At 47.4% G+C, this 14,211-nt stretch overlaps 1 protein-coding gene across 1 annotated transcript in view; it reads right to left on the reverse strand.

Moving 5' to 3' along the window:
• The window catches only part of CACNA1E (calcium voltage-gated channel subunit alpha1 E), a 396,248-nt gene that overhangs the window by 20,286 nt on the left and 361,751 nt on the right, over positions 1-14,211 (reverse strand). Inside the window, exons 38-40 of the mRNA XM_059068042.2 lie at positions 10,302-10,393; positions 9,384-9,549; positions 4,319-4,446 (exon numbers count right to left, since the gene is read on the reverse strand). Coding sequence (XP_058924025.2) covers positions 4,319-4,446; positions 9,384-9,549; positions 10,302-10,393 — 386 coding nt within the window. The remainder of the gene's footprint in view (positions 1-4,318; positions 4,447-9,383; positions 9,550-10,301; positions 10,394-14,211) is intronic.

Here is a 14,211-nt window from a genome sequence, read left to right on the forward strand (position 1 = left end):
TTTGGCCTCCTGAGTATGGGAACCACTTGTCACCAACCCAGGCCAGCTCCTTCCCATCGCCCAGCCTGGCATCTTCCTGGGCCTAAGTCGTCTTCCAGCTGCCAGACTGTGCTACGCGCCCGCCCGGGAGCCTGCGCATCCCTCCTGTAACACCAGGAGAGACTTCCTTATCTAGTGGGCTTGGCCTTGGACAGGGGCTGGGTGGAGCCACTGTGCTAGTTGCAGAGGGAGGTCCTCTGTGACCCTGAACAATGTCCTTGGTCTCACAAACAGTGACTCGGCAGTTACAACAGAGCCCTCGGTGCCTCCAACAATACATGGCAGGACCCTCAGGCAAGAAATCTGCTCCGAGCCCTCCGTCCTCTGCTGAGACCTTCCCAGACCCTCTGAGCTATTAAATTCTCCCACCGACTCTATCCTCTTTGCCTTCTTGACTTATCCTCCCCTCCTGCCCTCATTTAAAAAAATTATTTCTCACCTCCCTTTTGTCCTATAGCTTTTATAATCACTTGTGGGCAAACTATCCAGAGCTGGACAGAGGTAGGCATGGCTAGAATCACACTTTTCTACACCGTATATGGGATGATGCTACCAGTTTGCTAAAAGGAGGCTCTCTGTCTCCAGGGAAAAGAAACCAGAACTCCTTGCTGGATTCAAAAGATTTCTGCATTCTCTGGAGGAGGGAGAAGTCCCTCTGGTTAAATCCACAGATTAAGGTGGAGTGAGAAAGAGAGAGAGGAGAATGTGTGTGTTATACGTGCACGAATGAGTGTGTGCATGTGAAGAAAACAGAGGTCAAAGCAGCCTCCGTTATTAAGTCCTTAACTCTTTTTTTATCCGCCTTCCCCCCAAAACGTGCCCTTCTTCCTTGTGTAACAGCTGCTGGTTCTGGGAGGGTTTGGACCTCTTTAAACTCAAAGGAAAGCAACATGAAGGTTCCCTCATGTGGCGCAGTGGTGGTGGAGCAGAACGGAGAGGAGGGGGGTTGGAGGCTGCACCCCGCCGCCGGTCACGGTCATGGTCATGGTCACAGCTGGGGACCGGAGGCAAACCTTGCAAGCCACCCTGTAGGGGCAGTTCTCTCCCAGGCCCAGAGGTGGCGAGATCACCCGCACTAATTTGTACATATCCTTATACGGGATCCTGCCGCTGTAAAGGAAGCACAGGTGGGTTAATAGGACACTCAGAGAAGGGTAGGAGAGAAATGACAGCCTAGCCACGAAGGGGATGGCTGGAAGAGGAAGGGCGGCTTCTTTCCTTGGGCCCGGCAAAGCCAGATTAGGAGAGACTGAGGACGAAAAGCATCACAGAACCACCACCTTGCAAACAGCATGGTAAGTATCAGAGAACCATCACTGCAAACTGCACTGCCTCCAATTTTCTAAGGAATCAGAGCTCATTCAACGCCTAGTGGCCACGAGCACCCAGAGATATCTGTTGGGCCTATACCTGGCCAGATGCAGAAAATGGAGCCTGGCTCCAGCTAGGCCTCTAAGAACAAAGCCCACCAATTCACAAATACCTCTGACTGCCACCAAGAGCAGACCCCAGGCTGCCGTGAAGCAGGCTGCAGAACCCTTTGCTTTTCACAGACACTGATTACAGTCAGTTACTCAGACCCGCTTGTCAGGGCAGTGGGAAAGTCAGCCTCCTTCTACAGACTGCGAGAAAGAAATTTCCCATTAGGCTAATTAGCAAGGAGCACAGTTGGCATGAGGGAATTCGCAAAGGGCTTTGCTTCTCTTTGTGGTAGATTTTTCCCCGAGTTCTGCTTGGGCAAACTCTTCTCAATTTGGCTGGAGCCTGCCGGGATCTGTGCTCAGAAAGCAGCCTGCAAGGGAGCCGAAATGCTCTCCCGCCAGCCCTGCTCCTGCAACCCAGCCCGTAGGCAGCTTGGTCAGATCTAGTCAGAATTCCAGGAACACTGTGAACACTATCTTATCACTCCCCTTTCACAGAGCCTGCTAGAGAATTCTGATTTCCTGTGTAAAGGACAGACTCAACAGTTGATTCATTTTCAGTGGCTAAAGCATCTGCTCCCTCAGGGGCCAGAACAAGTCAGCAACGGCCAGGGATCTGAGGATCTGGACACATCCTGGTACAGACCAGAGTTTCCACCGGAAATGATAAGCACGCATTCGCCACCTCCAACCATCCAATCCTCGCCAGTGATGTCGAGACTACAACTTTGCCCCAGTGTCACTCTTCCTAATCTTTTCTTGATTTTGCTGTTGATTCCTCCTCTTCTTCCAAATAGCAGCGCAGCCGTACTTCCAAGTCTCTTGACTCTTGAGGAGAGGTTCATTTTACCATGTGTTCTTTTGTTTCTTATTGTGGATGGGACGTGGGTGTGTTGGTCCTGCTGTCTACAGGCTGATGTGCTCTGCAACCTGTCTCCTTTTTGAAGACGTTGGCTTACTTTACCTTGGTTAGTTTCCCCTCTCATCTCATAGAGAAGGCCAGTAAAACTATAACCAGGACAAGTTACGATGTGAATTTCAAAGTAGACACAAGAGGTTCTCCTTGGTCTTTTTGTTCTCTCGCAGCTCATGCGACTGAGTCCCGTGATTAGTTCTCGTGGAATTGTTCTTCCCAGCAGATGGAAGAACTGGGGAGCAGCATGTTTAATGCCCAAGGCACTTGGGTCCCCAAATAATGTGAACCCCAAGAAGCTGGGGTTTCTGAGAGCCAAGGGCACCTGACTGAGGCTAGGTGAGCAATGAACTCCTTTGCTAGCAGCTGCTTTCTCCTCTCTCAGGTGAGTGAAGAGGTCCCTTCTTGGTCTCCCGATCCCATGGCCATCCAGCTTTACAGACACCAGTTTTTCATATTTTCTTTCCCATATGGTAATTAATTGTAACATCAGTTACACACGTGATTTAATATATTCTTCACAACCAGCCTTCAAGGTAGGTAGGATCATTACCACTATTATACAACAAATGTGGAAGCTCAGAGTGGTTGAGTGACTCGTCCAAGGCCACAGAGCTGACAAGATACAGGCCTGGCTGCATTCCCCTGTAACACAGTGCCCACTGCATTCTAAGCAGCCTATCCTGCTAGAAAGAAGGCCCAGAAAGTAAAAGCCATTGCTCAGCCATTGTAACAGGAATGGATTTAGAGAACTCTGTGCTAAGTCATTAATAATTACTGAGGGGAAGAGGAATTCTGATTCACTCTTTCAACATCTAAAGCAGTGACCCAAGTTCAACAAGCCTCATAGGGGAGGACAGATTTGGGAAGAGTCTTAGATTATGAAGTAGTTCCAGGTGGAAGCAACGTGGTCCATTCCCGTGAAGGATGGAATTTCTTGTAGTATTTTCAGAGGGGGACCAGAATGGACAGATTGGTGAGATAAGATCCTAAAACTAAGATGACTTGGGACAGAAAAGTTCCCATGGAGTGAGTGCTCACAGCACGCTTACCCTGTCTTCAACTGTGAGGACCAAAAGACTGCCTTTGAACTCTAAATCAGGGATTAGCAAACTTTTTAAGTAAAGAGTCAGATAACACATATTTTTGAATTTGAGGGCCATGCTGTCTTTGTCACAATATGCAGCTCTGCCTTGTAGTGTGAAAGCAGCCGTAGACAGTACATAAATGAGCATGGCTGTGCTCCAATAAAACTTTATTTGCAAAAATAGACGGCGAGCCACATTTAGCCCATGGGTTATAGTTTGCCAGCCTCTGCTTGAAAGCCCAGAAGGCACAATATCACTTGAGAACTATTGGAAAGTGAAAAGGACCTAGGGAGGTCATTCCCGCAAATTCCTGCCATTTAACTCAGTTCCATGCAATAAAAATCCACAAGTATTTAAGCAGTCAGTTAGAAGAATAACTTGCTTGCTTTTTTATATAATCTCAGCGTTATCTGAAACTCTACCTTTTGAGAGGGATGAGAGAGAGAAAAGACTAATGTCACTGACCATGGTGGCCAGATGTCCAGCTGGCCCCCAAAAGCCCTTGTCAACCTCCCTGGTGACTCAGAGGGGTCCACTAACGATTTTGGAAGCTCCTCTAGGGACTGACTCAAATACTCTGAGGTGCAGACTGTGTACTGAGATAGGCAAAGAAAGGGAAAAGCCTGTCACAGAAGGAAAGAGAGGACAAAGGAAGATAAAGAAGCTAAGTGGTCCAAAACTGGCTTGATCCCAGAGCCAGTCTGCGGACCTGGCCTCTTCCACGGGCCACAACCAAGAGGAATCTCCTCTCCTTCTCTAACAGGCAAGCATGGGTGGCTCCAATTCCAACCTCTTCCTTGAGAACTCCAGAGGCCCTTGATATGGGCCTCACGGGGGGCGCCGAGAGGCCTACGCACCATGCCGCTCTGTCATACTCTGCCCAGACACGGACAAACTCGTCCAGGTGGTGAGGCCCCAGGATGGATGAGTCCCGAGTCAGGTACTCAAAGTTGTCCATGATGACGGCCACAAACAGGTTGAGCATCTGGAGGGCAACGGGGGAGAAGAGGAGTTAGGAGGGACCCAAAGCAGGAAAACAGGCTTCAAGGCAAATAAAGAATTCAGAGGTTTGTAAGGCTGAAGCTCCTAACCAAAGCACTGTTGACCCTGCTGAAGGCAACGTAGCGTTTTCACTACGGAACTACACATGTCGTTCTGCGTGCATCATGATTTCACTTTCCTATGCCGCTTTGTATTTGCAAAGTACTCCTCAGTCGCTTTTGTTATCTATTAAATTTCTTTGTTAGTGCAGCAGCAACACGTTCTCAAAGGCTAGAGGAAGTCAAGACCCGACACCAAGCCTCCCTTCCAGCTTTGCTCCCCAACCCTTGCTCCCCAAAGCGGCCAATGAGAGAACTGGTGGGATGCCTTATAGCGGGTGAAGGGCTCACTGTGCGACAACTGGAAGCTGTTCACAGCTCTTAAGTGCTTCCAAGACCCTGTTCTCCCTGCTTATTTGTCCAACGACATTTATTGTGCACCTACTATGTTCCAGACAGAGCTCCAGGTGCTGGGGGTGGGAGTTAAGAGAGGTCTGGTCCGAGATACATTTCCATAACTAGCACGGTGCTTAAGGCAGAGCAGGCGTTCACTAGATGTTGTTACCTGAATATTCTTAAAGACATTTAGTATTTAGCAGAGACTGTGATGTGTTGGAAACATACAAATGTTACAGATTTTTTTAAGAGCCATGAAAGAAGCATGTACAGCAGGGACATAAAAGAGTATGGGTTCGAATTTCATATAATTTTCATGTCATGAAATATTATTCATCTCTTGACTTTTTTTCTCAACTATTGAAAAATGTAAAAATCATTACTAGCTCATGGGCCATAGAAAAACAAGTGGTAAACTGGATTTGGCTTGTGGGCTATAGCTTGTGGAGCTCTGTATAATCTTATCCAGATTATACAGGAAGCAACAGGAGCCCCTAAAGGGGTTTAAACTAGGAGAGAGACCAAGGGCTATGTGCATTCAGAAAGAACACTTGGTCGCAATGTGGAAGGTGTGGAAGGTGGGTAGGAGACCAGGGGGAGAGTTTTGCGATGTTCCTGAACCAAGCCAGTGCCAGGACAGCAGCCTGGATAGAGAGTTTAAGGAGGTGGATTCAACAGGCCTCGACCACAGTGAACAGCACTTCTTTGTTGTTTCCTGGCCATCCAGCACCCATGTACTGTACTTCCGGTCTCCTGGGGACACACCCCTTACCTATTCCCCAGTTAATATGGCTTAGTGGGACACCACCATGACCCAGGCCTCAACCAGCCATTGAATCCCATCCCCCTGGGCTACAATGACTGGTGAGCCAATCAAGGCCAAGAAAATGGCATTGAATCTTCCGAGCAAGAGACTTGTTCTTCCTTGCTGGCCTTGCATATGTGGGGAGTGAGGTATACAGCTGCTGCTACAGCCGTCTTGGAGCCAAGGACTGGAGGTGTTGGAGAAAAGAGCTCACATGAAGAAGCCAGGGGAAGAGATCTGTCAATAAAGAAGGAAACCTGGTCCTGGGGATGTCATCTGAGCCCCAGATCCAGCTTGCTTAAGCCTGTCCTGCCAGACTCTTCATTTATATGAGCCGATAAAATCCCTTTTTGCTTAGGTTGGATGCAGCTGGACTTTCTCCCCTTGCAAGTGAAAGAACCTTGCCTGACAGAGATGAATTGTCTGTGAAGGTGAGCGAATAGGAGCCTCTGCTGCTGATTCCCAGGTTAAGTGGCTGGGTGGGTGGAGGTGCCAGATATGCAGACAGGAGACACAGGATAAAGAGAAAGTCTGCAGGGTGGAGTTGCTGGGAGTCTTCTCTTTAACAGAGACTGCTGGCTGCATCCAAATAACCAGTCTCTTCTCTTCCTTTCTCCCTTCCTCCCTTCCTTCATTCTACTGCCTAGAATGGAAATGGATGCCTGGAATCCAGCCATCCTCTTACCATGAGGCTGAGGGACACTCCCTGGAAGTGTGGGAGCAAGAAGAGGGACGGGGTCTGGGGCAGCAGCCACTCTGTGGAGCCACTGTAACCAGACTCACTGCCTCTTTCCAGGCTTCACTAACATGCCGGGAAAATAAACATCCCTCTTGGTGAAGCTACTGTTATTTGAGGAGCTCCGTTTCAAGCAGCTGAACCTAATCCTAGCATGGACTTTTCTTTCTGTCACTGTGAGTGGAGCCACAGTGAATTTACTCAATCACTGTCCGGGTTATAAAGATGTTTCCATATACAATCACCCCTCGGCATCTGCTGGGAATTAGTTCCAGGACCTTCCCAGATACTAAAATGTGCAGATGCTCAAGTCCCTTATGTAAAATGGTGTAGTACTGGTAATTCTCTTGTGGTCCAATGGTTAAGACTTGGCGCTTTCACTGCGGGAGCCTGGGTTCGATCCCTGGTTGAGGGGACTAAGATCCCGCAAGCCATGAGGCGCAGCCAAAAAAAAAAAAAAAGGTGTAGTATTTGCATATAACCTATGCACATCCTCCTGCATACTTTAAATCATCTCTAGATTGCTTATAATTCCTAATACAATGTAAATGCTACGTAAATAGTTGCTGGTATGCAGCAAATTCAAGTTTTGGATTTCAGAACTTTCTGGAATTTTTTTTTTTTTTTTTTTTAACATTTTCAATCTGAGGTTGGTTGAACTCACGGATGCAAAACCCGCGGATAGGGCCGACTGTATCCACACATTTTCTTTACACTCCTTTCCGGATACCTATTATTAATGTTAACAAAAACTATTTGTATTATTATTGCTTTACATTTGCATAATCTTCTATAGCGTTGTGTGCGTACTCACACCTACCATACATTTAATGCTTGCTCTAACCTTTTGTGAAGCAGGTTTAATTACCACCAGCCTTTCAAGGACACAAGTGCTTCTTATACACATCTGTGTTCTTTAGCTCCAAGCACATAGCCGGGCACATCCCAAAGCATCGGTAAAGCTTTCTAGAGTGGTTGGCTTGAGTTGAGAAGCTGTGTGACTTGCCCAAGGTCACAGAGTCAGTGTAGGGCTGAGATTTGAAAGCAGATCATCTCATACTGAATATAGCCTCTATAAAAATAACATTAATGTGAATTATGCAGTAGCCTCCATCTCAAAATTCTAAAAGTACATTTAGAGTCGCTAATTAATTTTCCAGTTATATCTCTGGTTTCTTTTAAAATATTTATTAAACACTTAAATGATGCAGGATAAAATGGAGATGTCTGCATGGCCTTCTGTATGCTCCACTTTCCCCTATGATAAGCGCTGATACTCCTGTACGAGTTTCACCTTTCAGTTCTAGGTAACAGATGCACTGAAACTCACTGATGGCTTCACCCCAGTGTCTAGCTCAGTGTGAGCCTTTTAATGGCCACTCAATAAAAATGTGCTGAAAGTGATGAATACAGGAATGAATAAACAAAAACTCCAATTTATATCATCATTCTAAATTTCCTTGCAGTTATTTTCATTATAGATTATACTTTCCTATTTCTAAATAAGATAATATTTTCTGTTCTTTTTTCATCAAACAACCTTTCACATCCTTGAGAAGGAACACATGTATCAGCTCACTATACCGATAATACTCTTCTCAGCAAGTACTTTTTCTTCCCATTTTACAGAAGCCGCAAATGGGAAGGTGCCTTGGCCAAGGCTAGAACAGCAACAACGCCAGTGTAGGCTCCCCATGTCTCTGGTCAGTTCAACCCCTGCTACATCGGCCTGCCCACCACCCTTACCAGTCTGTTAGCCTCTTCCCCACACGCGATAGCTGGACACATGGCAAGTCCCCTTGGGATCACTTTAAAGAGGGAGAAATTCCTGGACACCAAACAATTCACTTTGGGATTCTCAGCCATTAAGCTGACCACTTTTAAGTGGCATTGCTTTAGTTTTGGATTTTTTTGTGTAGCCGGTGGCATCAGCAGTGAAGCCGAGCTGAGGGACGTCCGGGTGGCCAGAAACGCCAGACTGACCCTTTCAGTGATCTGGTAGCACCTCGCCTATTATTCTCTTTATCACCGCTTGTGTGATCGTGCAGGGTAGAGATTTCTGGATGCTGCTGTGCCGAGCCATGTTTTCTCCCAAAGAAAGAATTAAGAAGGCACCTAGGGGCTTCTCTGGTGGCGCAGTGGTTGAGAGTCCGCCTGCCAATGCAGGGGACACGGGTTCGTGCCCCGGTCCGGGAAGATCCCACATGCCGCAGAGTGGCTGGGCCCGTGAGCCATGGCCGCTGAGCCTGTACGTCTGGAGCCTGTGCTCCACAACGGGAGAGGCCACGGCAGTGAGAGGCCCGCGCACCGCAAAAAAAAAAAAAAAAAGAAGGCACCTAGGGCTTCTCACTATTTTATGGGGGGGGGGGCGTGTGCCACGTTTATTACTCAATATTTACTAATGCCCAAAGCAGTCATATCCTTTCATGTCTATCAAGCTGGCCAACTGTCACCAAACGTAGCGACATAAGAGAGAACCGCATCTATTACATTGTATATTGTCATCATCCTACTCTGATTAATGCTATCCCCTTACAGTTTCAAAGTACGTTTTCTCAAACAGTTCAAAGGTCTCCAAAACAGAGATAAAAGATTCTGAGCCCTGCTTGTGAGATAAAACACTGGAGATACAGAAGAGAAGGATTCACTCTGGGTCACAACTGATTCCACGTGATATTCAATACTCTATTCACTGAACCCTACCTACTCCCCTGATCAGCTCTTCTCACACAGTCCTCGCCTAGAAGCAGCAGAGACATCTCTCAGCCATGGAAAGTCACCCACCCTGGCCTGCAAGAGCCTCCTTGAGGAGGACTTATTTCTCATCATGGGCTGGGGCTTGTGGCAAAACGTACACCGACGGAAACCTCTCGTCTGTTTATCAGAGGCGGGGGGTGGGGGGGACTGGGCCACGTCTCAAGCCAAGAGCACAGTGTGCTGCTCACCAAGAAGGAACAAAAGAAGATGAAGGAGACGAAGTACACGTAGGCCAGGTCGGTGCCACAGCGCTCGCTCTCACTCTGCCCTGAGGGTGCGGTGGTGTCAGGCTCACAGCCCTTCTCCCCGAGGCACGACAGCATTATCTCCTGCCAGGCCTCACCCGTGGCACTCCTGAGCCCAAAAGACAACTCGGTTAGTAGCAGCAGGTCTGGTCCTCCGCACTCTTCCCGACCCACCCATCTAGGCCCCGCTTAGGCTCAGCCTCCTTGCAGTGCGATGGGAAGCACCAGTGAGGTCTCTCTTGGGCTCTGCCACCTCACCCACGGCCTCTCCATCTTCTGTTGACAGTGGCAGAGAGGGCGGTAGGACTCTCTAAGACCCCACGTAAACCTGGTCATCCGTGGTTCCAGCCCTTACATGGAATCTGGCCTGCAATCCATCCTCACCTTCCCCCTCTCAAAGCCCTGGAGGAGGGCTTCCCTGGTGGCGCAGTGGTTGAGGGTCCGCCTGCTGATGCAGGGGACGTGGGTTCGTGCCCCGGTCTGGGAAGATCCCACATGCCGCGGAGCGGCTGGGCCCGTGAGCCATGGCCGCTGAGCCTGCGCTCCGCAAAGGGAGAGGCCACAACAGTGAGAGGACCGTGTACCGAAAAAAAAAAAAAAAAAAAAAAAAGCCCTGGAGGATGTGCTGAAACTGCATTTTGCAAATTGACTACTGAGTCAAAGATGTGGCGGAAACGTTCTAAAGCCAAGTCATCGGAGCAGTGTTTCGGAGGTCCTGCCCCCGCTTCCGCCCCCATCACACTGTCTATCCTCATAGGAGGAGAGCGAGCAGAGACAAAGGGGAACGGGCGGAAGGGGCAGGCTGACTGTTTCTCTCTCTCGCAAGAGAGCTCCAGCCACCACAGTTACGGATCCAGGTACCTGAAGAGTAGCATGAGGGACCCAAAGAAACTCCGGAAGTTGTTGTGTCGGTTGATGTGACTCTCCTCATCTAATTTTATGTTTCCAAAGACCTGGATGAGAGAAACAACAGAAAGCCCTGAGCATTATCGAGCAGAGTGGGATGTGGCCAGCGCAGGATATTAGACGCACCTGCAGGCTTGGTGAATTCACACGCAGGGCCCCTCCCGCTGGCCTAACCGTGAAGCAGACAACTCAAAACCCAGGCAGGCTGGTAGACCCCACGTTCTTGGCCTGATATGCGGGAAGAGTTATATTCTCCAGTGCAGCAAAGAGGATGAATGCTTGCAAGGACCACAGAAGGCAAGATCTTTGAAAGCCATTCTGCTTAGATGTAGTTCCTCCCACACCTAATTGGGTCTTTTTATTTCTATGATACCTATTCGCTATGGTACTCAAGCAGTCTGTCAAAGACATTACCCTATAATAGGCATGCAGGGGACGAGTTACCCACTCCTCTTCCTGTCTCAGCTGGCAATGATGAGAACACTTGTATTCGCAGAAGATGTGATTTATCCCTTATAAAGGATAAATAGGCAGATGCTGCCCTGGAATTTGCAAGCAGTTTAAGTCAGAGAGGGGTATCTCTCTCTTCCTTGGATACGTTCCCATCCGGAGAGTCACATCTCTGAAGTGTGATACATCTATAACCCAGAGTCCATGAGAATGAACACACACCAAGTCCAGGCCAATAGGATGAAGAAAGTCTGGAAAACTGGATACTTGGAAAAGGAAAAAGAAAACGGATTTGGGCAGATCTGGCTAGAGAGTGAGTTTACTAATCTGCTGTGGGTCTCTGGGCTTAGAATGAGGTCACTGTGCAACTTCATGTGAAAAAAACGAGGGAAAAGTCAGAGATCTTTATCTACAGTGAATAATGATGAGCTCTCAGACACAGTGCTGTTTGGAGCCAAGGTCGATCCCATGTCTCTCTAGATGGGAAGGGTGCCCTTACACGGGTACTTTCCTCCCCAGCCATGATTCAGATCTCAGGATCTACTCTCACGAGGCAATGTTTGTACAACCGAAGGCTTACAGGTCACTTTTCTGGCCTTTTGAGATTATTTTCAGCCTGTATTTAACATGCTTCAGTTTACCTAATATGTGCTAAATGGAACACCCCCCCCCACTCCAACAGTATCTAGAATGTGCAATTGAAGAATAGTCTCTGCTATTTTGCTCAAATAGCTCCCACGGACACCTACTTGGGGAATTTGTTCTCAATGCTGATTTTCAAAACCTAAATACTACTTGTCTCTCAGGGAGAATGGAGGTGGCAAGCTAGGCAGTGCTGGGGAGGAAGGGAAGGAGGGAGATAAGGCTGAGGGCTCCGCGTCAGACAAATAGTAGCACTGAAAAAAATCCCACCCAAACAATCAAACCTAGTTCTGGCTGCCCCTGGAGGAAACTGTCATATATCCTTGCCCATGTTCACATCCCCTTCTGTCTTTCTTTATACCCACTTCACTCAAAATCCATAATTTATCCCTGATTCATCACACACACACAACTTACAGTGTACTTCCTCCATGTGACACTCCTGAAGCCATCATCAGTTGTCCTCTTTATGATATTCTCGAATACCTTACCCAATCGTGAACTAGCCGGAGGGCACACTGTGATTTTACAAAAGTTTTGTGTGTAATAGTCAAGGAACTACTGTCCAGCCAATAATGTATATTTATTATGAAGGTGGTGTTTCAATTCTTCCACCTTTTAAAAAAGCTTTTCACTTAGTCCTTGTCATTAACCCAAATCTCCTACATCAAAAGGAAAGGTTATGGAAGAGAAAGAAGGTTTGATGAGACCCATCGGAATACTTAATGTAAGTATAGGCTTAAATCTGTTTCACTTGGGATTACAGAACTTTAGAACTAGAAGGGACCTGCAAAGCTATCTATCCAACTCCTCTACTGCACCGGTGATGGGGTTAAGGCCCAGAGAGGTTCAGTGACTTGACCAAGTTTGCACAGCTGGTCAGTGGTGGAGCTGAGGCTGGAAGCCTGTAGCCCCAGGACTCTCCCAAACCCAGCAAGTTACTCCTTCCTTCCATCTTCAGATTTCTCTGCAAAGCTCTCTTCTTCTAAGAAGCCCTTGAAAGTTCAGAATAATGGTGCTTCTCACAGATACCTCCTATTGCTATTTATATCTTTCCAATGTTTGTCTACTTTCCTTTTGCTTTTCTGTTTGTATGGATCCCTCTTTTTTGTTATGACTGTATGAGACACAACCTTTCTAGGTACAAGCTAGCTGTCTGCTTTGTGCACGGTGTGGGGTCTCTGTCATGGGACAGGATGAAGATGGCCAGCTAAAGGTAAGTCACAGTGGGAATGGCATTCATGTCTTGGTGGAATGGAAACAGTGATCTTACTTTTTTGGAAATAAGTCTAAGGGCAATAAATTATTACACATTGTGGTTATTGTAAATATCGCAATTTCACAACTGAAGAACTCTTATCTCCCACTAAAGGGTCAGAGAAATACTTGTGTTTGCTTGTTGGTGGGAGGAGAGACAGTGCAGAGAACTTGCAGTACAGTAGGAACATGGGCTGCAGAGCAGACAGAGCTGAGATTTAAACCCAGCTCTCCCGCTTACTATCTGAGATCTTGAGTGCGTTACAAGTTACTTAACCACGCTAAGCAACAGTGGAGACAATGAAACCCACATACAAACATTTTCACATCACTCCTGAACACATCAGTCATGTATCTTGCATGTGTGTGTGGTCTGTGTGTGTGTGTGTGTGTGTAATATATATATATTTGCGGGGAGAGAGAGAAAGTGAGAGAGAGAAAGGGAGGCAGGAGTGGGTAAGAATATCTATTTAGCACAGTGTCTGGAACATTCAGGAATTCAAGTGATGGTAAACAGTATATCATCATCATCAGTAGTATTACTAACGGGTTAGTAGTAGAGAGGGTGTTATTCTAGTTTATTTTGCTGGAAGATGAAAAGGGGATAAGAACTATTTTAAGCATGGACCAAAAAAAAAAAAAAAAAAAAACCATAATTTAATCAAGCTTCATTTGGCCGTTCAAGAACATTTTAATTCTAGAATCAAATATTTGAGAGTTTGGATGGACTTAATAGAAGTCATCAAGCCAATCTTCCACTTCAGCTGGGATTCAGCTTGCACCCACCTCTGACATCATCATTAAAAGCTCTACCGAAATATCCTCTGTGAAGGAGAACTCATTACTTTTCAACCAAATCTCACATTTTTTTGACACTTGACATTCTATTGTATTTGGGGAGAACAAAACTCTCCAGTAATGGGATCAGAAGATGAACAAAATTTGGAAGTGCAGGCAAGAGAGAGGAACAAAAAGAAGACGTTTCAGAGAAGCGCTCGAAAGGGCTGCTGATATGGCAAGCCCGGGGGATGCGTGCAGTGGCTCCAGATGGCAGCCACCATTGAGAAGGCAGCTGGCCATTCAAAGGCAGCCAGACCACCTGACTGCAGAGACTCCCACTTGGCTGAGGTCGTACGCTGGGGTTTAGTCTCCAAATCTCCAAGTCAGAAAATCAGCCTCTCGGAGCCCAGCAGAGAGCCTGTGTATCCAACTAGACAGGTGCATGGGTCCCAGGAGTGGGTCTTAGGGCATCAGTCTCAGCCATTTGAGATGTAACTCGCATACACTTTGTGTTGCTGTCTGCAGAAGAACAACCACCTGACCTTCTTTTAGGTCTGGCTCAAGTATGGGAGGGTCCTGAGATATGGATCATCACGAGCCTCACCCTATTCTTAGTCTCGTGGGGGGAACCCCTCTGGCTAAGAACAGCGGTGCCATCTTCACTGGAGTCCAGCCGCTTATGAGGCAGCACCAAGACCTGACAACCTCAGAGGAAGCCCCTGTATCAGACCGCCCT

Source organism: Kogia breviceps, chromosome 1 (genome assembly GCF_026419965.1).
Source record: "Kogia breviceps isolate mKogBre1 chromosome 1, mKogBre1 haplotype 1, whole genome shotgun sequence".
In the NCBI taxonomy this organism is placed as follows: Eukaryota; Metazoa; Chordata; class Mammalia; order Artiodactyla; family Physeteridae; genus Kogia; species Kogia breviceps.